The sequence below is a fragment of the Pogona vitticeps genome, chromosome 1 (genome assembly GCF_051106095.1).
Source record: "Pogona vitticeps strain Pit_001003342236 chromosome 1, PviZW2.1, whole genome shotgun sequence".
NCBI lineage: Eukaryota > Metazoa > Chordata > Lepidosauria > Squamata > Agamidae > Pogona > Pogona vitticeps.
The window spans coordinates 351758318-351782403 of NC_135783.1; the positions used below are offsets into that span (position 1 = coordinate 351758318).

General features: G+C 45.3%; 1 protein-coding gene across 1 annotated transcript; it reads left to right on the top strand.

Annotated features, from left to right (window-relative positions):
- Nucleotides 1–2341: 2341 nt before the first annotated feature.
- GMFB (glia maturation factor beta) lies at nt 2342–20121 on the top strand. Its single transcript, XM_020813027.3, has 7 exons — nt 2342–2409; nt 6322–6418; nt 9034–9083; nt 9170–9219; nt 11296–11378; nt 15491–15564; nt 19228–20121. Exons 1-7 carry the CDS (start codon nt 2407–2409, stop codon nt 19297–19299), a joined length of 429 nt encoding a protein of 142 aa, XP_020668686.1. The 5' UTR covers nt 2342–2406; the 3' UTR covers nt 19300–20121.
- The last annotated feature ends 3965 nt before the right edge of the window (nt 20122–24086 follow it).

Genomic DNA, 24086 nt, shown 5'->3' on the forward strand with positions numbered 1-24086 from the left:
CGCGAGCCGCGCGCGCATGCTCCCTCGAGGCAAGGAAGCCGGCCTGCCCGTTCTCCGCTCGCCCTTCGTTCCCCTCTCTGCTTCTCCCCCTCCCCCCCGCCTTCCTTCTTACTCTGAGCGACGGCTGGGGTTTTACAGCAGCCCTGTTGCTTGTCAATCTATGGCCCTGAATTTCCATGGACTGCAGCCCCTTTTCCCATCCTCATCTTGCAACCCTCTTTGTCTAATAAAATGATATTTATATGGTGTGATTATATTTTGTATGTTGTTTGATGTATTGTATTTGAATTGTATGTATGGGGGGGGTGCTATTCCTTTTATTGTTGTACACCGCCCGGAGTGACCACCAGATCAGGCGAGTGGTCTGGAAGTCGAATGCATGCATGCACGTGCACTTGCGTGCATACATGCATGCATGCATGCATGCATACATACTTGGGGAGAGAGACTGTATTCCAATTTGCACCACTAGATTTGACATTTGCAACTTGCACCTCAGAGTCTGCAGCCCCCATTTTGAAGCATCTCTAAGCAGGGAATCATGTCTGGTGATGATGTTTTGAATGTTTATGTCCCTTTTGCACCATCCCGCGCTCTTTCAGTCCAGGTCTGATTGAAGACTGGAGTGGGTTTGAAAACAGCCTAGCCAGCTACATTTGAACCCCACCTTTCTGCATAAATTGCACCTTTCGGGGTAAATTCTGAACAGCAGCCCCCATACATACAATAAAAGGTGGCTTACTTTGTGAAAAGAGATATATAAATTATTGAAACATTTAAAAATAATGAAATACTGATTGCATCTTAAAATGTGATATAAAAGACTTATTAAAACAGTTTATAGCAACAAAATATGAATCATCCTAATTGTAAAATCCCACATAGCCACTCACTACATGTCTTTTCACAATCACGTAGGTTAAAAACACAGCCTGAAGAAATGTAAGCAAAACAGATACCAAACAACACACCCTTGTTGTATGATTTCTCGGGGGTAGGTTTACTCCCTTCTACTGTATGGGAAAGATTCCAAGAAAGATTGTTTTACTAATTATTTTGATCTTTCATGCAAGCTATTTTAAACAGACTGGCATCTCTTGGATGACATGATAGAAAGGATTGTAATAATATGTAAACCCCTGAAGATGCTTTTCCCCCAAGGAACCCAGCCTAAGATAAAAGTAGACTTTGTGGGTAGTAGTGAAACAGAAGGCATAAAAATAAATCAATCAATGTGTAAATGTCAATAATGTTTGCAATAATTTCCCACTTCAGGGCTGTGCATGCTTGCCTACAGTCTGTTGGACATGGCTGGATTTCTCTCGAAATAAGGCATGGGGTTGTCTGGTTATTTAAAAATAGAAGCACAAAAACAGACCTAGCAAGTAGATTGATCTAATTTGGTGCAAATTTCTTGCAAACCAGGTCCAGCCATTTTGCAGGCTGCATTATCCTTATTGCTTTTGTTATGAGTATTTTAATAGCAACAACAATAACAGGGACAGGAACCACAACGAAAGGTCTCCAACCTCAGGGATCTTCAACATGTGGATGGTAACATTTTGGGGGGGGGGGATTCATCCCCAAATGTTTCGGTCAAATGAGACTTTTGCAACAGGGTAACATGGAGGTGTCCTGGAACAAAATCATCCTCCTGATCATCAACCTTGTATGTGAGATGCAACGGTACACCCCAGACTCTTCAAGCCAATGAATCTTTCGGGAGCATGTTTTATTTGTAAACTCTGTATTTTGTTTTATTCCAGGTGTTTCACATAAAAATATAAGTTACTCTTTAAGGGGTCACAAGGTTTTGATCTTTTTTATTTTTGTTCTTCTTTCCCCCCCCCCCTTTGGATTTTGCCCGATATATCATAAATTCTTTCTCTTATAAAGGAATTCCATTCTCGGTTTATCAGGGCACTCTATGAATCCCGTCTTCTCGTTCCTTTCGGGTGGATTAACCATAAAGTGGTTTTGTTTTTTTTAAATGGGGGGGGGAAGTTGTTTTCAAAGGAAGAAGCTCTCCGGTTGCCATGGCAACAGCGCTTCCTGGTTGGCGCCGAGGAGGGAGGGAGCGCATTTAGGCCTGGCCGCGGGCGCCTCTCCCACTTCGGGCCGCTCTAGGCGTGGGCGGGTGCTCGAATGCCTGGCAAGGATGGAGAAGCTGCGAGGAGGGGATGAGAATGACGTGAGGGGAGAGCCCGCCGCCTCTCGCTCGCCGTAGCCGAGCGAGGCCTCCCGTCTGAACAGAGTGGCGGCCCTGATTGGTTGGGAGGCTCCATAGAGCATGCGCAGTAGATACAGCGAGGCCGCCTCGGGGCGGGCCCACTCAGGGTCTTAAAGGGGCCGCGCGGGGGATTGGGGTGGGGGGAAAGAGACGGTTTCTGCTGCTGCGGATGCAAGATGGTGAGTCCAGGGAGTGTATTGGGCGCGTAGCGGAGGCTGGGTTCCCGGGCTTCCCCTTTTCTTTTTTACCTTTTCCATAAAGTCTTTCCCGGTGCAAATCAAGGCTATGCAATCTGGGGACGCAGGAGGGTGGATTGGGACCATTGCAATGCACGAGCAAAAATTGCAGACCCACAGATTGCAAGGGGCCTTTTGGCTCATTGCACGAGAGGAAGCAGGAGGTGGTGGTGGTGGTGGTGGTGAACGAGGCAGGGCAATTTTGCTGTAGCTTTTCTTTTAAAGAGACCTCTATGAATGTGAGCAGAATGAGCAGGGGTGGGGGGCGGAAGGCTGCAAACTGGTCTTATTGCTCGTCCTGTTAAAAATAATCCCTTTTTTCCGCCCAGGCTCTGGGCTAGAACTCTCCTGCTTCACTCCTCTGTATAGAAATCAGGGGGTTTCTTAGGAGGCAGGCTGTGATCCCTCCACCCCTCATTTGCTCCCTTGCAAAACTGGCCCCAGGAAAGGAGCTGCAATGACTCCCCCCCCAAAGTCCCCCTCGCTTTTTTTAACTTTCTGCTTTGCTTTCTAGAATGGCAGAAGCGAGGATGTTCCCTAAATGGGTTGATAGGATCTGTTCTTCATATTTTTCTTTATTTTGGCTTGCTTTTTAGGCTTTCTATGGATGCTTTTAACTTGCCTTTTTTTGGACTGTCAACTGCCCAGAGTAGATTCATCTAGATGGGCGTTATAAAAGCCAAATAAATAAAATAAATAAACATCAATGTATATTGATCCGTATCAGACATTTTGGAGCAGCATGTAGATGAAACGAATGAAAGTTAATGATTGTATCCCACTAGGATATTTGATTGTATTCCAATTTGCTTTATTCCAAATAAGTTCCCTTGTATCCCCTGGCGGAAAACCTTGGGCCCGCCCGGTATTTCAGCCTTCTTCTGAAAATGGCCAATAATAAGGGACGGTGAGAACTGTTTATCTGTGAAGGACCTTAGGTGTTCCACCTTTGCTTTGGGGGCCACATTCACTGTCACAAATAGGGGTTCTGTTACCTGACGTCATTTGCTGTGCGCATGAGTAGAAAACAAATGGACAGTGAAACATCACAGACATTCATGCACATGAGGAAAGACTGAAAGAACTGGGCATGTTTAGCCTTGGGAAAAGAAGAATGGAGAGAGGACAGCACTCTTCAAATATTTGGAAGGTAGTCCTACAGAGGAGGGGCAGGATCTGTTTTCAATCATCCTCAAATGCAGGGCACCTAAGAACGGACTCAAGCTACAGGAAGCCAGATTTAGGCTGAATATCAGGAAAACCTTCTTCACTGTTAGAGCAGTACGACAATGGAACCAAATTACCTCCGGAGGTGGTGAGCGCTCCAACACTGGAGGCCTTCAAGAGAAACTTAAGACAACCCGCTGGCAGATCTCCTTTGATTTGGTTTCCATGATTTTATGATCCACGTCCAATGATTGTGCCAGTGCAACCCTATGCATGGCTTTAGAGAGCAACCTGAACCCCCTGTTGAGCCCTTGTAATAACATTCTTACTTAGTGCATGGTTCATCCTCAGAGTGGCTACTGGTATCTGCTCAAAGGTGGTTCTGGATTGCCTATAGGCCCGTCCCATTCATATTTATTGAAAATAAATGTTAATGAATTAAGTGAGATTCGCAAAGGCTTTCACGGCCGGGATCTAATGGTTGTTGTTCAGAACACGGCCAAAGAGCCCGAAAAACCCACAACAACCAATTAAATGAGACTTTTAAAGGATTTGGAAACCTTATCTTCTTGCGCAAAAGGGACTGTATTCCCTAAAAATCACCTGAGAGGGGGAGTAACGAAGGCTGCAACCCTTATCTGCACCAGAGTAAGTTGTAAGGTCTCATTGTTAAAGAGTAATAAGAGGGTGGAAATTTCCTTTTCTCCTCTCTGCTGTAAGGCATCTCCCTGAATGTCACGCAGATAATCTATGTAAGTGATGGTGAATTTGGCCCTGGGGGTGACTGCTGGGTTTGACTACTGGGTGTAAAAGGGTGGTGTTGCATGCCGTCTGTTCTCTTGTGTGTGACGGATCGCAACCAATGGAAAAAGGCTAATAGGTGCCTCTTTGGACTGAAAGGGGTAAATGGCTTTGGATCGCGTCATCCATTTCTGGTTCTCTGAGAATAGTTACGCCTCGTCCTGCATTCCTAAACCTCCGTCTTGAAATTGACATTGTCTCCTTTGGTTACCTATGAAAAGTTGCTGGGGGAATTTTTACCTTCACACAGAAAGAGCAAAAGTTTGATGGGCTTCAAGCGGTTTCTTAGTGAGACGCCTTAGTCTTAAATCCGGCTACGTATGAAGAAATGTAGGGCAAGTCTGTATTGGAAAACCTAATCCAGTTTAACTGTCCAGATTGCCCCCTCCCTCCCTCCCACCAAAAGAATTAGATGCTGTAGAGTCCGCTACTGGAGCTGAGGCGTCTCTACTACTAGCACCAATATGTGATAATTTTAATTCCAGCAATATGCATGAGAAGTAAACATGAATAAAAAGGTAGCCTCCGCCCCCCCCCCCAAATATTAGTCTAAATATCAACACAAGGCCCATAATTTCTCATTTACTCAGCCACTGAAACTGGCTTAATCTAATGCGGACCTGGTCCCTGTTTTTCTACACTGGAAGCCTGTAAGCTGAAACAAATGCATGTCCCTCTCTTTTCCTTGGCAACAGGATTGCAATACATCCTTGTGATGTTGAACAGCTTCTTGCCAGGCCTCCAGTTTCTCGAGATGAGCAAATCATTGAAAGTGATCTAGAAGGCGGTGGCCTCTTGGTGTACAGTGGTGCCCCGCATAGCGACAATAATCCATTCCGAAAAAATCATCGCTATGTGGATTCCTCGCTATGCGGGGCAAAAAAGCCCATAAGAACGCATTAAAACATGTTTAATGCGTTCTTATGGGCACAAAACTCACTGCTATGCGGAAATTCTCCATTCGGCCGCCATTTTCACTGCCCGGGAAGCGAGGAAAGGGTGCGAAAACGGAGCAGGTGGCCATTTTCTTTACCCGGTGGCCATTTTGGAACCGCCGATCAGCTGTTAAAAAAACATCGCAATGCAAAAATCGGTAAGCGAAACGCTTACCGATCATCGCAATGCAATGTTTTACCATTAAAAACATCGCAATGCGATTGCATTATCGATCGCAAAAACGTCGCTATGCGGATTCGCCGTTAAACAGTGCGCTCGTTAAGCGAGGCACCATTGTAATTCTTAATTGCATGCACTCGTAATTATAACCACCAGGGTATTTTTTTTACACAAAACTTACAATTTTGGAGATCTAATATGCAACTCATGTGCTCTGTGATAGCTCTGTGGTCCTTCTCTTTTGTACTTGCTTTTTTCCCTTTAATATCCCTTCAACTGCTGTGTAACTCCCAATAATTCACATGCCAGTTGCAGTCATTTGCCTTTCATCTGTGCTAAAAATGGCCAGCTTGAATGTGTTCTGCAGCACATCTTATCTGCAGAATATCTTATCTTAGCCCTGTGTGTTAATAAATACATTTGGGATAGAAACTCCCAACACGCTTGAAGGCCACCAAGTTGGGGAAGATAAGCTACATCTTGATGTCTGCTAGAAACCAGTGCTTGCCAACAACAGCGTTTTAAAATCCTTTGTCCGCTCCATGGGGTCATGGATCTGTATTCACATCAACCCAAAATATTTGCTGTTGTTTATTTCCAGCTCTCATAGCATGTGAAATATTGCTTTTATCCAGAATCTTCAACAAAAGGGAATAGGGAAAATGTGGCCGAGTATAATGGAAATCTCTTTTTCACCCTCCCCTTCTCTCTTTTCCTCTTTCTCTCCTCTTTCTCCTTTCCTCCATTTTTCTCTCCCTGCAACCCCGACAGAGTGAATCCCTGGTGGTCTGTGATGTCGCCGAAGATCTTGTGGAAAAGCTGAGAAAATTCCGTTTCCGCAAAGAAACAAACAATGCGGCCATTATCAGTAAGATGAAAGGCGCTGCTTGCTTGCAAAAAGTTGCAAGACCCTTGGGGGGGTTGGGGGGGAGATGAGCCTGGGAGTGTTGTTATCCAACAGGAGCAGCGCCTTGAGTTTTGTGTTTGGGCCTGAGATTATCCTGGGACCTTTAGTTCTGAAAGCACAGAGTCAAAAGAACTTTTATGTTTCAAGGCCAACAAAAGACATGATCAGCTGTGCAAACAGGCGGCCGGTGGGGGTGGGTAACTTGAGCGGCTCAAGAATATGACCCGTGAATCCTTCCTTGAGATAAGACCTCTGCCACGAGTTTGCTGAGCAGCCGCTGGCATGCTGACGCACTGCATCTCAACCCCTTTTTCTGGAGTGTGAGAATTGCACTGATTTACTTACAGCAACTTTTGCCACGTGGTATCCCTGGATGGGTCTCTAGCTCCCCTGCCAACAACCTCATTGACCCTACTGGGTAGGGGTGATGAAGATGATGTATTCACTGTCTACCCTACCCCTCTTTATAAGAGATCAGGGTGGCTAACAGTGCTTTAACAGAACATTGGCTATACATGTAATGAATAAAGCATCTACATTTAAAAAAGAAGCAGCAAAGTATTTATATACCACTTCATAGTGCTTAAAGCACCGTAGAGTGGCCTTTTAGACCAGATGGGCGGGGTATAACTCAAATAAATAAATAAATATGAGCAGTTTACAATCTTAATTATATGGGCTGTACATCCCCCCGCACAGCCATAAAAGCACACAGGTAAATTTGCATGCAAGAAATACCAAAATTGCAAACTGCAAAATTCAACAAAAGCAATACAAATGAACGGTGGGAAGAGTCTGATCAAACATGTGCTTATTTCTCTGACGGTTTGTACCAATAGTTATGTCTTTAACGGTTCCTGAAAAGACAGAAATATAATAACAATATTTATTTATATTGCACTCTACAGCAGATTGCACTCTAAGTAAAATCAGTAATGTACAAAATGTGTAATAGCATTTAACCAGGGCGGGGGGGAAGACACACACAGACGGCTGGATCTTTAATGGAAGGAAATTCCAGAATAGGGTGGCGCCACTAAGAGGTGGTTATCATAGGTAGGATTGTGACTGAGAAAGGCTGCTTTAAAGAGCAGTTGTTAGTAGGTAGATTGACTATACATTCATTTAAAGTGTGATGTCACATAAAGTGGATCAGTTTGTTTTGGGTTCATGTCACTTCTGCATGTGTTGCCGCTGTAAGAATCTCAAGACTACGTAAAGAAGCTGGTTGGTATTTGAATTTAGCTGCCCAACCAGAAGCTGGTTGGTATTTGAATTTAGCTGCCCTCGTCGCTATGAGGAAACATCACTAAACAGATCGAAAAAACCCATAGGGATGCATTAAACTTGGTTTAATGCGTTCCTATGGGGCCCAAACTCACTGTTGAGCGAAGTTCCTCCATAGCGCCGCCATTTTCGTGCCCTCGGTAAGCGAGGGCAGGGCGCGAAAACACTTGCGGTGGCCATTTTGGGCGTCCGGCGGCCATTTTGGAACCGCCGATCAGCTGTTCTAGGAACATCACAATGTGAAGATCGGTAAGCGAAAAGCTTACCGATCATCGCAATGTGACTTTCGCTCTATCTAACCATCGCAATGCGGTCGCATTAGCGATCTAAAATATAGATCGCTGTGCGAATTCGTCGTTAAATGGTGTGCTCGTTATACGAGGCACCACTGTATAGTTTTCATACTGAGCATTTGTTTTGCTGGAAGACTACTAGGATCCTCATTAGGAGCAGGCAGGTTTGTTCTACATCATCTTAGAACAGCAGAGCTGGGGGCAGGGGGAAAGTCCAGTCCTTGTCAAAAAAATACGGGGAAGAACTGAACTCCTAACCACTGAGCTCTCTCCAGCATGTCTTGTCTGATATCTCCAGTTGTCCCCAACAATACACAGTTGCTGGTTGGTGCTGTGGCCAGGTAATATTGATTGATGTAGACATCCAGAGGGGTTTGCCTGGTACCTTATGGCTCGAGTCTACGTTACAGCCTGGCAAAATCAGCCTGTAAGGATTCAGTGGCAGACCTGAAGGCAAACAGATTCTCACCAGCAGATAGGAAGTTCTGTTCTCGAAGGCTTTCGCAGCCGGGATCCGATGGTGGTTGTAGGTTTTTCGGGCTGCTTGGCCGTGTTCTGGAGGTTTTCCTTCCTAACATGTCGCCAGGTGCCGGCCACAGAGACCGGCGAAACGTTAGGAAGAAAAACCTCCAGAACACGGCCAAAGAGCCCGAAAAACTTACAACCACCATCAGATAGGAAGCTATTTGTGATATGAAAATGGATACAACCAGATCTTTCAGTAAAAGGGAAAGAGGTTTAAGAAGCATGGGTCTAAATGCAAAGCACGTTTCTAATAGCAAAGCGTGAGCTGTGGGTTCAGGTTGACTTTCCATGTTAAGGCAGTGCAGCTTCTGCTAAAGGACTGCACTAGAGAAGGGAATCCCTTCTATTTGTGGCTTTCCAGTCCAAACAGCCAGGAAAGCAGATGCTCTTGAACGAGGGGAAGCACACTCAGTGTGGCGGTTTCTTCCGTAAACCTGAAACTCACCTTCTCTTCCGTTTCCCCTCTTACAGTGAAGATTGATAAGGACAAGCAGCTGGTGGTTCTGGACGAAGAACATGAGGTTTGTAGGGGATCCTGTCCCGTGGCAGAGGCCATGTGCCTCTCTCTGAAGTTATTGACTGTCTGGTTTTGGTTTAATCTCCCCAGGGCATTTCTCCAGATGAACTAAAAGATGAGCTTCCAGAACGGCAACCTCGATATCCTTTCTGTTGGGGAGAGGGGCACAGAACAACAGTTTAGAAAACCTCTGTGTGTTATCCGTCTTTGTGCCTAGGGAGGTGTAATCCGATGGACTGCACTGGGCCCTGATGTACAGCAAGACAACATAATGGGTGTGTAACTCATCCATGCTCTGTAGAGATGCCCAGGGAAGGCAGGATTTCATAAGGTGGGTAAGAGCCAGAGCTTGGAAAAATTGACTTTTTTTTTTTTGGACTAACGCTCTTAGAATCTCCCACCTGAGGACATTCTGAGTAGCCCAAAATGTAATATTTCTAAGCTCTGGTAAAACATCTAGTTCTGTCTCTGTTTCAGGCTGTGACATGTGGCTAATGTGGCATATCCTTTGGTCTGCCTGGGATATTTAGGGGGTATGCATGCGAATATAATGTGGAGTAGACGTTGTCTAGAGGGGCGGGGTAAAAATCGAATAAATAAATAAAAGATGTATGTATGCTGTGGCTGGGATCCTGTTGCTGAGTTATGCTGGCGGAAGGGCAATGGCTTAACTGGCAGCAGCAAATTGCCACTAATTAATAAGTCACTGGTTGGATTCCTCCTTGGATGGCTTGGCACACAACTAGGAACCCAAGTGGGGACTCTTTAATCCATTTGCCAAGGCACATTAGGCCATTGCCTTTCTAACGACATGATGTTCAAAACCCGCAACAGAATTTGGACCAATGTGCATGTATTGGCCTCTGATAACATAGCCATAAAGCAAGACATCTTACCGGAAGTAGTGTGTGCTGCTTTCTTTTGATCAGAGATAACAGGCAAAGAAATTTGCGCACTTGATGGGGAACTCCTGCAGACCTCATCTGCTCTTGGTCAGAGATTTCCTGCCTTTGTTCTAGAAGTTACCTGATGAGCATCTCTCTATGGGACTAATGGCCAACAGGTGTGCGAGTTTGGTAGATTACCTGTATATGAAAAGATAAGCATTTCCAGGAGAGCCATGTGCTTCTCAGAGGCAGGAACTCATGAAATATAACTTCCGCCAAGCAGGAATTTCAGATTCTTCGTGTGGCCACTAGTTGTGAATGTTAATTTCTAAATGTCCATGAGTGTCTCCTTGGGAACACAACAGAGCTTCCTAAGTTAATGTCTGTGTGGTCCAGAACTGCTGATGGAAGGATGTAGCGAACAGTGTACTTGGGGAATGTTCATCAGTTTTTAATTATTATTTTTTATTTTCCAAAAACAACAATTGCTTGTAAGGAAAAACAGCGTGTCAGAATCAGGTAGCACATATCCGTTGGCCAATTGCACGATGCCTGTGTATTAGCAGTGCTCGGAATCTTAAAGAAGCCTCCTTCAACTTGGGGCCCTCCCATTGTGTTGGACTTCAACTCCCAGAATTCCAAAAGAAGTAGCTGAGGTACTCTGGGAATTGTAGTCTCAGTGCATTAGCAGGACACAAGGTTCGGGGAAGGTGGCTTCTAAAGACACTTCTAGGTATGAGAAAGTTGTCTGTTTGTGACAGGTGGCTAGTTTTCTGCCATTTTGAAAACACGGATAGTAAATATTGTTTAATCTGCTAAAATAATCAAGTACTTCTTTAATCGACTACCTTTTTAAAAGGCTTTGATTCAAAAACAAGCAAGCTTCTGTGGTCTACTGGCTGATTTTTCTGCCCCTAAGACCCACCGTGGGCTGCATTACCCTGAAACTTCAAAACACTTGAAAATAGATCAGGGTGGGAGGCGCTGAGGTGCTCATGTAGAGCACTGGGTGTTTTTTTGTGTGTGGGTTTTTTTTGCCATAGTTTGCTGGAGATGATTGCGCATGAAACTGCTGTTCCTGTGGGCCAGTTGTTATTGGGATTTTCTTTTCATTGTAGGGAATTTGCAGGTACCTGGACCACCAAGAAACCCTTGAGATCTGCTCTTGCAGTCTGAATTTTAACTACCTCTGTACGAAATGTTGCAATATATACTTGACATCCATCATTTTTGGGAGTTAAGATCTAGATTGTAGCAGGCAGCGTTGTAAAGAACTTGTGCCTCTTTCTTCTCGGCCTCTCTGTTCATTTTCTTTAACCTTAGGGAAACATTCATCGTCTACAGCTACAAGTACCAGCATGATGATGGAAGGGTTTCTTATCCGCTCTGCTTCATCTTCTCCAGCCCGGTTGGTAAGTTCAACCCATGCCAGGCTTATGGTGCAATTAAAAATATAATGCCACTGACACCTGCCTAGACTAGAAACTTCTCACGGGTACAGAGGAAGCAGGTTGCCCTCAAATTCGGGTTTGGATTGGCCGAGTGAAATATGCGACATTGCAGACTCCTGAAGGACCATTTGAAGGCCTTCTAGACGTGGTCTCCTCTTGTCTTTCTGATAAAAACGGGTATCTCTAGAAGGAAGGAGAAAGTGGCAGGCAGAGCAAGGAGTGAGAGGCAGGAGAAGGGGAGGAGCACAAAAAAGTGGGATGATGTATTCCTCTCTTTCCCGTCTCTCTTCTTTCTCTGGCAGGGGTTCCCAGCCTTGGGTAAACCCAGGTGTCCTTGGGCTGTAACTCCCAGAAGGCTTCACCACCAGCTGTGCTGGCCGAGGTTTCTGGGGGTTGCAGTCCAAGTACATCTGGGCCACCCAAAATTGGGAACCACTGGGCTACGGCATAGAAAGTCTGGGTATAGCCAGTGACCAGGGCCTGCACTTGGCAAACATGGAGCTCTTCTGAGGTCCAGCTGGCTGCTGACTAGGCCAAGAAGGGAAAAACCGAGGAGTAAATTATTTATTCACTACCATCACTCACTTCAAAGTACCACATTTCCCGTGTATAAGACGCCCCCCCTGTGTAAGATGCCCCCACTTTTCTAACCCAAAATTAAGAAATCTAAGTGGGGCTTAGCAAATGTAGGGTAAAAAGGATCAAAGTGCTGCAGGATGGCTTTGATCCCTGCTTTCTCCCTTTCTGCTAAGCCCCGCATGGCTTAGCAAAAGGAGGGGGAAAGGGATCAAAGCAATTCCACAACTGCACAATTATTTTGATCCCTTTCCCCTTTATATAGCCACGGGATTGCTTTGATCCTTCCCCCCTCCTTTTGCTAAGGCTTAGCAAGTGGAGGGGAAAGCAGGGATCAAAGCCCTGCAGGATCACTTTGATCCCTGCTTTCCCCTCTACTTGGTTTTTTCCTCCTCAGCTTACTTCCGTGTATAAGATGACCCTCAATTTTTAGTCTAAATATTTTAGACAAAAGTGTAGTCTTATACATGGAAAAATACGGTATATACGCTTTCTGAGCTTTCACCCAATTTAATAGTAATAGTCATGGTTGTGATTATGATGATGATCATTGTCACCATCCAGAGGATTCTAGAGTTGAAAATAAAGAACTGGAAAAATTAACAACAGTTCAGAGACCTGGCCATCAAATCATCTCGACTCTGGAAGAAACACACTTCAGTGGCCCCTGAAGTCATTGACGTTGCAATTCTAGGGGATGCTGGAGTTGGAAACAAATAATTGGAACAACTAACCAAGTACAGAGACCTGGCAATTAAAACATCTTGCCTCTGGAAGAAACACACTTCAGTGGTCCCCATAGGCATTGGGGTTTGGGAACAATATCAAGAAATTTCACTCAATACTATTGCAGATCTCAGAAATCACACCATCAGAGCTACCAAAAAATGGCAGTATGAGGAACAGCATACATACTGCACTGATATTTAACAGATACTTAGGTTTTTGGTTAAAACTTTGTATCTGTTATATACATACTGGTGAATGTTTTGATAAATTTGATTGACTTTCTGGTATGTTTGAATCATCGTCAACATAATCTTTGAGCTGCAGAGCTGGAAGGGACCCTCAAAGAAGCCAGGTGGGGAAATAAAACTCCCAACCACTGGCTCCGCTGCCAGATACCTGAACCACTGAGCTATCCAGCAATAATTCTCTCTTGTCTGTACCTTGTGTATGTGTAGATACAATGGTGCCTCACTTAGCGACGTTAATCCTTGCAGCAAAAATCGCTGCTAAGCGATTTCGTCACTAAGCGATTTTAAAAAGCCCATAGAAACGCATTGAAACCCCTTCAATGTGTTCCTATGGGCTCCTAAACTAACCTTAAGCGAAAATCCTCCATTGCGGTGGCCATTTTCAGTACCTCTAAAGCAAGGCAACACAGCAGGCGGCCATTTTGGAACCGCCGATCAGCTGTGTGAAAATGGGGCCTTTGCGATGATCGCAGGGAAGCGATCATCGTAAAGCGAATTTTTCCCATGGGGCCATCGCAAAGCGATCGCCTTTGCAATTGCAAAAACAGCGTCACAAAGCGATTTCTTCGCTATTCAGAGCAATCGCTATGCAAGGCACCACTGTTTACCCTAAGGGTGGTTATAGCTAGTGATCTTCTCAAGCTAATGTCCTATGAGGATCATCACAGTCAAATCTACCAGGAATTGTGCAATTGCTGGAAATCTGTACATAGAACTTAGCAGTGTTTTGTAGAACATTCTTATGGATGCTTAGCATTGCTGTTGCATCTTTTCTAGCAAGCTGTTGCACTGGGTAAAACATATGGCCTGCTTTAACACTTTTCGGTTTTGTAAATAGAATTGGCACATGTTGACTTCAGCAAATATGTCGTAAGAGCTTAACACTCAGATAGAACAATGGCGGTTTTGCTCTCCCGGCTATACAAATCTATATCGCAGATGTGTTTATTAGAATGTGCATAGACTTGTTTACAGGAAGTCCGTCTGAGTGGTGTACAAGGTGGTGAACAAACAGCTTTTAAAACAAAACCAGAATTGAAAACTCAGTATAAAAAAACTTTGAGAATAAAATCGGATGTCAGTCTTTAAAATTCAGGAAATGCTGATTGGAAGAGGAATGTCTTCACTGCTGCTGGAAACCGAAGAGCAAAAGAGCTAATCTTTTCTCCCTAGCGAGGGAGTATTGACTGGCCATGTAATGGGGCTTCAGGAATAAGGTTATAAGATTACAGGCAAATCTGGGGGAGGAGGTGGCCTTTCGAGTCTCTTGACTTCTTTGTCTGATTCAAGGGCAGCTTTTAAACCCTGCTGGGGTTTGCTGCAGGTACAGAAATGTATGTGCCTTCAAAAGGAAAGGAGCCGGATGACTAATTCTAAAGCGAGAGGGATGGGAGAGAAAAGTTGGGCTCTGTATCCGCAGAACCAAAGTTTCAGTTGGGTTGTTGGCCTCCACAACCCAACTCAAACTTTTGAGTTGAGTTTTAAAAGGTTCTGCAGAGATCTCCCTTGGGCAGAAATGGTATAAAATTTGGAGGAATAGGTGGATAAACATAGCCCAACGTGTGGTGCCCCATGCATGTCCTTGGATGTCGACTGCTGGGAATCGGAGACGCATGGTGATCCCGAAGGGTTGGAGTGGGAGACAAGAAAGGCTTCTGGGGACTCCCATTGCCCTGGGTGAGAAAAGCAGGCCTCTTCGTTGGCTTAACCGAAACCTAGAGACACTCGTAGCAGTAATATCTCTAGTAGAGGAGGAAACCGAAGCACCTCTGGATGTCGCTGGGCTTCAACGCCCGTCATTCCTTACCATTTTCTGACCAATGCTCATGGGAGCGATTTATTAGTTTAAAATATTTATATGCTGCTTTTCTCCTAAAGATTCTAAGGCAGCTTACTCTGTTTTTGTTGTTGTTGTTGTTGATATTTGTTGTAAATCGCCCAGAGTGCCAGATGGGCGGTATATAAATCAATCAAACAAACAAACAAACAAACAAACAAACAAATAAATAAAAGTTTTAAGCTAAATAATAAATTACTACAATATTATAAGGAGGGATACTATATTGAACGAGAAGAGCAATGTTAAAAACACAAGTAAAGCACAGAAGGAATTGATCCCTTCATAAAATTCGCTTTGTCAACCAGTCATTTAAAGGAAAGCTTGGCAGAAGAGGAAGGTCTTTGCCTGCTTGCAGAAGGACAGCAAAGACAGGGCCAGTCGGGCATCCAATGGGAGGGAGTTGCAGAGTCTGGGAGCAGCCAGAGAGAAGGCCCTTTCCGGTGTCCCCACCAGACACACCTGTGATGATGGTGGGACCAAGAGAGAATGACCTTCCTTGATGATCTTAACACCCAGGCAGGCTCGTACAGGGAGACAGCTTGGACCCAAACTTTTGGGAGAAAAGGAACCAGGTTTGACTGCAGGAGGGCTTCCTTGTAAAACAGACTTTGTAATATGATTTTCGCCTTGTCTCTGCCTGCCTCTCCTCCCTTCCTGCCTCTCCCTTCCTCTTATTGCAGGGTGTAAGCCTGAGCAGCAAATGATGTACGCTGGTAGCAAAAACAAGCTAGTACAGACAGCGGAACTCACAAAGGTAAAATCAGGACACCGCTTGAACATACTTCTTTCTTTCCCTGTTGTTGAACTCTTTGGTCAGTTTTACGCACAGAGTGCGATGGGTATAATTTGGTAATTACAAAGAAAAATTTAAAAACATCCCCAACCCTATTCCAAAGGAAAACTAAACTTTGACATTTGGATTACACCGTTGGAAACATTGCTTTGCGGTTAGGCAAAATTATGTTTGTTCTGCTTTGGTTAATTAAAGAGCTGTATGTGGATAACACACACACACACACACACACACACACACACACACACACACACACACACACACACACACACACACACACACACACACACACACACACACACACACACACACACACACACACACACACACACACACACACACACACACACACACACACACACACACACACACACACACACACACACAAAAAGATGTATGTGGATAGTGAGAAGACACACACACACACCGCTAAGATGTATGTGGATAGTGAGAAAACACAGAGAGAGGTCCGCGTTGTGCTAGCAAACCTCTGGTTGGAAGCACTCTGAACGTGGCTTTCTGTTATTTACTTATTCAAAGTATTTATGAATCACATTTTTGCCCATCAGAACTTCCAGAGGGGTAGACAATAAAATGCAATTTAAGGAAACCTCTGTACAAACAATTTCCAAAGCCTGTTTTAAGTGCTAGATGAAATAATACAGTTTTGACTGGCAGCCAGAAGCTCAACAAGGATGCCTGCCTGCCTGCCCTGCCTTTTGGGGTGGGACGTTCCATAATCAAAAGAGTGCTCCAGAAAAAGCTTTGTCTCTTGAATTCACCAACCTAGCCTCTTAAGGTGGTGGGGACACACATGGGGACTTCTGCTGAAGCCAGGCTCCTGCAGGTGGAGATGATCTTTCAGTTATCCAGGCTCCAAGCAGTATAAGGGTTTTGGGTGAGGACCATAACTCTGAATTGAGTTTGGAAAGAAATTGAAAGCCAGTGGAATTGGTGGAGAGGGTGTGTGTGTGTGTGTGTGTGTGTTTGTTTGTTTGTTTGTTTGTTTGTTTGTTTGTTTAATTCTTAGACAACTGCATTGCGCTCACCTGGATCAGAGCCTACCTCCGAGGCTACAGTGGCCGTCTTGGGCCTTGCACCTTGTTGTTAATGCACCAAAAAGGAAGCTTCTGCAGTGCTTCCCGAGAGTCATAATCTTGTTGTTGTTTAGGCTGTATAGGAAAGCACCTCCCAGAGGACTACAACTCCTAGGGAGCATTTTCCTTTTTTGTACATTGGCATCAGGAAACAAGGCCTGGGATAGGCTGTGGTCCACATGAGCGACACGTAGGTGTGTGAACTGGAACTCCCAGAATTCTTGGAGGCTTTTGGGAGTTGGAGTCCAAAAAAACCTGAATGGCCCACCTCTAGCAGGAACTGAAACATCTGATCTCTAAGTACATGCCAAACAACAGCCCATCCCCCAAAGTTGGAATTTTTAGAGCTGTAATTTTTAGCATGTATACTTGACTGAAACGGTGGTGTCTACGTTGGCTCGGGCATGTTGTGAGAATGGCTGATGGTCAGATTCCAAAAGATCTCCTGTATGGAGAATAAGTGCAGGAAAATCACCCCAGAGGGAGACCACAGCTGCGATACAAGGATATTATCTGCAAGCGGGATCTGAAGGCCTTAGGAATGGACCTCAACAGATGGGAAACCTTGATATCTGAGCGTTCAGCCTGGAGGCAGGCGGTGCATCACGGCCTCTCCCAAGGTCCAGCAGGCCGAGGCAAAGAGGCAGTCCCAAAACCAGCCAAGCCAGGGAGCTGGACAGGGAACAGACTGTATTTGTCCTCAGTGTGGAAAGGATGGTCACTCTCGAATTGGTCTTCTCAGCCGCACTAGACACAAGACCTCCATACAGTGCCTGCTACCATCGTCTCTCGAGACGGAAGGATGCCTACACCCCCAAAGTTGGCACTGACACTAGTTACCAAGGGTCTTTTTGACGTTATCCTCTGCAGAGTGCATTACAGAAGTCCAATTATTTATTTGTTTGTTTTATTTTATTTAACTCGTATACCACCTGTCTTAGTGGGAATCCACTACTCTGGGCAGTAAACCCAAAGGAAATTAGAACCACCACAGCATCAACACCAGCCAAAAACAGTATGAAATAACAAAATAGTACAAGTGGCAGCAAAGAGCAACAAACTTGTATGGAGACATCAAATTAGGCTCCAGCGTAAAAAGGGACGGAGAAATATCTCCCAGTGTGAAGTTGATCTTTGTGGTCATAAGAGCGAAGCCAGCTGACTCCTTGCCAGGGAAAGCTTCCCCCAATCTGCTTGCCACCGCTAAGGTGTCTAATAGGCACCGTGCAAGTTGTCTAGCCCACAGCCCCTGCGAAAGCCATCTCTGGGGCAAGGAGCTTGCCTTAAATCTTTCCTGCATTCTTCCTTGTGTGCTCCAGGCTTTCAAAATATGGAACAACTATTCAGGCTTTTGAAAAAGCATCTATTATGCCCTTATCCCTTTGATCAAGCAGTGACACATTTTGTAGCCATTCGTAACGGGGTTGTTTCTGATGATGCTTTACCTCCCTCCCATTCTGTTCTCCCCACCCGAAAGTGGGTGCCCAAAACACGGCCAAACGAGCCGTGCCTGCTGTTTCAAATGCCACAACGGCTTCATGCTAGGTTGATTTGTCCTAAGTTATTGATTTGAGGGCCTTTCCAGTTTTCCTCCCATCTATGCATTTAAATCAGTGTGTGAATCGATAGCTGTAAAGGCGGGCTGAGTTGACGTTAATGCCGTGTGGCAGTTGCTGCAGATTTTTTCCCCCTCCTTCCCTTCCATGGTGTCATATTTAGCTCGGCCAAAATGCCTCCTTTTCCATCCTTGACAGTCAGAGGTATCCAGGAGACGTCTCGTCTGGCCTTGGAATCCTACCCATTCCTCAGTCCCAGAGCTTGGAAACGTAAATTTTTTGGACCCCAGCTATCACAGTCTCTCTAGACCGCATAGATATTCCTGGAATGATCTATATAAAAAAATAACTTTTCTAAGCTGGGTCACTCCCTGCCGAGCTAAGCCTGTGCCCCTTTAGATATATTTATTCCTTTTGTTTGTTGACTTTCCTGCCTTTCCCCCAAAAACTGGGGCTCAGTTTGGGACAATGCATTAGAGTTGTGCCCCATTTAACGATTGCCTCACTTAACGAGGAAATCGCTTTACGATGAGGTTTTTGCGATCGCAAAAGCGATTGCAAAACGATGTTTTAAATGGGTTTTTTTCGCTTTGTGTCGGGATCTGCAGATCCCGACAGCTTTGCAATGATCGATTCCCTGCTTCGGGAACCGATTCTTTGCAAAACAATGTTTTTTGAACAGTTGATCGGCTGCTTTCAAAATGTCCCCCCCCCCCCGGCTGTTTTCTAGGGACGGATTCCTTGCTTTACAGGCACTGAAAATGGCTGCCATATAGGCTTTTTTGTTTCATTTGACGATGTTTTCGCTTTACAGCGATTTCGCTGGAACGAATTAACGTCGTCAAGCGAGGCACCACTGTATTTTTAAAGAAACTGACAACGGGTTAAAACACGACATCGGGAAGGTTCCGTTCTCTGCTGCCCTTTCTTGTTGACAGTGTCTCATGTTGCCTCTCTGTCTCTGAAACAAGGTGTTTGAAATCCGGAACACGGAAGACCTCACCGAGGAGTGGCTTCGAGAGAAGCTCGGCTACTTCCACTGAAAGAAGCACAGCCGTGTCCCATCCTGGTGCAGACTGGAACCAGATGCGAATCCTCCTTTTTTAGACCTACAAAGAATGCACTGTACTTAAGGTGGTCTCCTGCAGTGTGTGTATGTATGTACATATATCTATTTTTGTGTGTGCAAAGTTTATACAAACGAGCGGAGGAAGTGCCTCCTGCATGACCAAACTTTGCCCCAGGGGTATTTGCCCCCCCCTTCCCCTCTGTTCTTTGTAACTATTTAAAAGGGAACAATTTTCTTCTGCAGGGATGGTTATTTTATTTTATGATTTTTATTTCTTGCACTCGGAGTAACTACTATTATCTCAATGGCTTGGTCCAGATATTGTAACTGTTTACCCTTAAGGGGCATCATCTCTGAAGAAGCATTTCCTGCACCAGACAGAGCCCTCAATATTACTCCAGGTTGTGTTGGGGACGGGGAGGGCAATCTGTGGAAGTTCTAAGTCAAAAGCATTTCTAGCTTTTTTCCCCATCTGAGATACAGATGCATTCTGTTTAAAAATGAAAAAAAAACTTGACGCAAATAACTTGTATAGGAAAATTGTACTGTATTCAGTGGCTTACTCAGAGCATGGAAGAGCTAGCTGGCCTACAGTTCCCAGAGTCCCCCAGTGGTCATATTGCCTGGGAGATTCTGGGGCATGTAAGATAAAAAGCAAACAAAAAGACCCCAGGCCTTCCAAGCCCTGAGCTTGTATATCTTTTGAATAGATGTGGGCACGAACTTTGGTTTGGAAGTTTGTGCCGGTTCGCCAACTTGGCACCATAGGTTCGGCACATTTCCTTCCCTTCCCCCAGCCGGCCTCCGCAGTCACCGGCCGGTGCACGCAGCTTTTCTCCTGCTCTTTGTGTGATTGTCTAATCGCAGCAGAAGCACAGACTTCTTTTCTTTGCCTCCTCCAGCAGCTGCCCACTCAAAGGCAGCACTGTAGGAATCCCTGCTCCACCTCTGACTGAGCAGCTGCTGGAGGAGGCAAAGAAGGGAAGTCTGTGCTCCTGCTGCTGGTGAGTTGGGGAGCCAGATGGGCGTGGGTGAGGGAAGGGAATGTGTGCCGAGCCAACAAACCAGCACAAACCTTCGAATCGAGGTTCGTGTCCATCTCTGATTTTGAACTGGCCTCCAGTGCAGCCTTTCTGAACTATTAATACTGGTACTTCAATCTGTAACATCCTAATTTCTGCTTTGGAGACAGATTGTTTTTCCTTTCCCTTTTCTCTAAAAAAATCCCAATTATGCAGTCAGTTGACGGATGAGTTAACATGATTCCATTCAGGGTCAGAAATCTGACTCACCTGTTGTTTTGTGCATGGGTAGAAGATAGCATTTGTACTAGTCAAACAGAAAGTAGACTTTTAAAACAACAAATAAACCTCTTAAGGGCTCGGTAACGCATCCATTCCAGACATCTTTATACCGTAGCGTAATGGTTCTCTTGCCTTCTTCTCTTGTCTTTTTATATAAGCACTTCTCAATCTGCGTGCCTTTAAAAAAAAAGGAATCTGTCTTGACTGATCATAAGAAAATCCTACACTGCCAGTTTTAAAAAAAAAACACTTAAACTTGATACAGGCCCTCTTTGTCTAAAATAAATAGACACAAGGATGTTTTCTTTCTCGTCTTTTCCTTATTAACTTCAGCTGCAATAGGGACAGACTCTGCCATGTGTGGCCATGAATAAAGTGGGATTCTTTTCACTGGCAGAAAGCCCCTGCAGAAGGAAGCATCCCCCCCTTCCTTTTTACCTCCCTTTTTAAAAAAAATTCGTGAGCAACACCATTTTTGTTCCTTAGAAGAAACTTCTTTTCTCTAAGGACTTGGTTTTCTGAATGTGGCTCTTTTTTGCTTTCAGGTTCTTCCCAAATGCTTGCCCCTTAGCCTGGAAAAAAATAGACGCAGACGGGGAAGACCCTGCTAGGAAAACCACAATGATTTCCTGAGGCTAGGGAGGAAGGAAAATACACACACCCAGTATTGTGCCGTTCTTCTCTCAATGATTAACACTCAGGTCACGGAATCTGTTGTTCTGCAACTCAAAAGGTTTTGAGTTCAAAACCCGACTCTCTCTTACTCTCTCGCTTTCTCGTTCCTCTCTTAGCCCTTAATTGCCCAGCCGTGCCTCCGGGAGGTTTTGAGCCAGTGGACTTTGAGACCTGTCCTGTCTAGGCTTTTTCTCCAGAGCAGTGGTGGGCAACTTGCAGACTGTGACTCCCATAACCGAGGAATCGGCGTGAAAACACAGCGGGTGGCCATTTTGTTTGCCCGGCGGCCATTTTGGAACCGCTGATCAGCTGTTAAAAAATCATCGCTTTGCGATGATCGGTAAGCGAAACAGGGTACCGATCATCGCAAAGCGATTTTTCCCCATAGGGAATAATCTTCGTCGCTATGCGGTTTCGTCGTTAAACGGGGCGCCCGTTAAGCGAGGCACCACTGTATATTGCTTTGTCCTAACCTGAGGAAGGGAGGAGGGGGTGGTTTTTTAATTTCTTCTACCCACTTAAACCATCTGTCTTGCCCCCTTCCTCGTCCCCCCCCCCAGTCACCAAATAAATTGTGCCTTTTTCTAAATGCTACCTAATTGTGCAGCCTGTGATGCTCGCACGGGAGCTGATACAATTGAGCATCTAAGGCGTCCGCATGATGTGGCCGTGAGCTGCCTTCCTGCCTCCCATCGCAGGTTACAAGCCATGATGGGGATGTAAAATAAATATGCCGTGCTCCAAGAGAGTAAAAGGCGACTCTCCCTTTCCTGCCATGAAATCAACACTGGAAGAATAAATCGTGCTGCTCAGATTATCTCTTTCCATAAGTTCGTGGGGCCTGGTTTGCCACCTGGCCAGGCAGCCATGCTCCCTTTTTCAGATTAGACCATCCGTCTGGTCCCTGCTGTAGGATCAGGAGAGAGAGGGGCACTTTTTAGGCTTCCTGCCTCGGTCTATAACATTTCTGAAGCTTTTGCTGTGCAGGAAAGTTTGGGCATTGGTTTCTTTGCTGGAGACCCCACTTCGAAGCTGTTTGTTGTGTTTGGTTCCCCTCCCCTTCATTGTTTTTGCTAGGTAGCAAAAAAGTGTATCACCTTTATTGACCAATTTACTCCCCATGTTCCCTCACTGGCATGGCATATGAAAAAGTAACTTTCCCGACCTTTGGAGCATAAAGAGGATTCTGGTTTTGGGTGAAAGCGGTGGCCGTGGCAAAGCGTGAACCTTTATTGGCTTGAGAAGATTGGCAAAGGAGCATGGGGTTTGTTGTAGAAGTAACCAAGAGCGTACAAACTTCATTGTAATGGGAGGTTCAAGAGATAGAAATAGGTGCCGGGTTCGTGCGTGCCTTCTGACCACCTTTTGCATGCCTAGAAGCAAGGATCTGTTCCCTGAAACTCAATGCTGCCTTAACCGTTGTTTGGAATTCTCTTGGGGAGGTGGTTGATGTGAACTACCGTTGATGCTAGTTAGGATCCTGCTTAAACTGGACATGGAATTGCCTTGGGATCCGAATTAAGAGCATTACTCCACCTTCCCCCCCCCCCCCCAAATTGTCTGGTTTACCTACATTTCAGGCCTTGAGGAAGAACTGCAGTACCTTGTTCAAACCAAATCCTGATTTATAAACGTTTTGATAAGCAATTTTAGTATCTTCCTTTTACAAGCAAACAGTGCAATGGGGTCATGAAATTTCAAAACGTGTTCAGTTCTTAGCCTAGATGCCTTTGGAAACCAATAGAGAAGAACTGGGGTGGGGTGTGGGGTGGGGTGGGGACTTTGGACCAACCCGGGGAGGTTCGCCAGAGTTCTAAAGCCGGGGTGGGATGGAGGACAACGGGGCCGTTGGTTTTGCTGGTCGGGGGCGAATGGACATGGCAGTCCAAGAGCAACTGGAGTGATGTAGCTGGCCACCGGTGTGTTCCTGAGCCGTGGATGCTCGAATCAGGAAAGCATTTTCGTCCTCGGGCATTTTTTTACACGTGTTGCATGTGTTGGCGCATGTGGTTGCCGCTGGAGTAAATGGAATGGAGAACAGCAGCCAAAGCAGTTTCCTGATGGCAAATGCCTTCTGGACGCCTGTACTCTACAAACTTTAAAACATCTCAGCTTTTAGGTTAAAAGCAAGGAGTTTTGCGGCACCGCAAAGGCTCCGATTTTATGGAGCAGAAGCTTTTTGTAGATCTCCAGTGTGGTGTATTAGGGGGAACGAGTGATGGAGGAGGACTCTGGAGGCCAGGGTTCGAATTCTCACTCGGCCATAGAAACTCACCAGTGGGGGGGGGGGCAGAACTGGTAAAACCACAGAAATATCTCACTTATCTTGAAAGCCTTATTAGGGTTGCTCTAAGTCAGTTCCGACTTGACAGCATATAACTGTAGTTGCAGCTGGAGTCGTCTACATTAACATGTCATTCAAAACCCCTGATTGAAGAGGGGACTGAAACCGTACCCCTTCCACACAAGCATCTGGCAGACTACAGCTATCTCAGAAGCTACCCATGGCCCCCGACAACAGCCATGAAACTTTTGTGACTTCAACATAAACGTATAATTTTGGAGCTATCCAGGAGAACTTGGTGCACAGCCTGAGGAGGATGAATTCTCATTGAAAGCTTGCTGATGTTTTTTGCTTTATTTTCTCCATCGTCCAATAAAGGCATCACCCGCTCCTACGTTAACATGGAAGCTCCTGCCAAATGGTTAATTTTTAAGGGGGCCACGAGATGCTTTGATTTTGCTGCTGCAAACTAACCCTGCTATAGTCCCTGAAAAATTC

What these genes read in the sequence shown, in the direction of transcription:
- GMFB (XM_020813027.3), top strand. An exon ending in CTTCCAGAACGGCAACCTCG is followed by an intron (nt 9,220 to 11,295) that starts ATATCCTTTCTG and finishes CCTTAGGGAAAC; the next exon opens with ATTCATCGTCTACAGCTACA. An exon ending in AGACAGCGGAACTCACAAAG is followed by an intron (nt 15,565 to 19,227) that starts GTAAAATCAGGA and finishes CTCTGAAACAAG; the next exon opens with GTGTTTGAAATCCGGAACAC.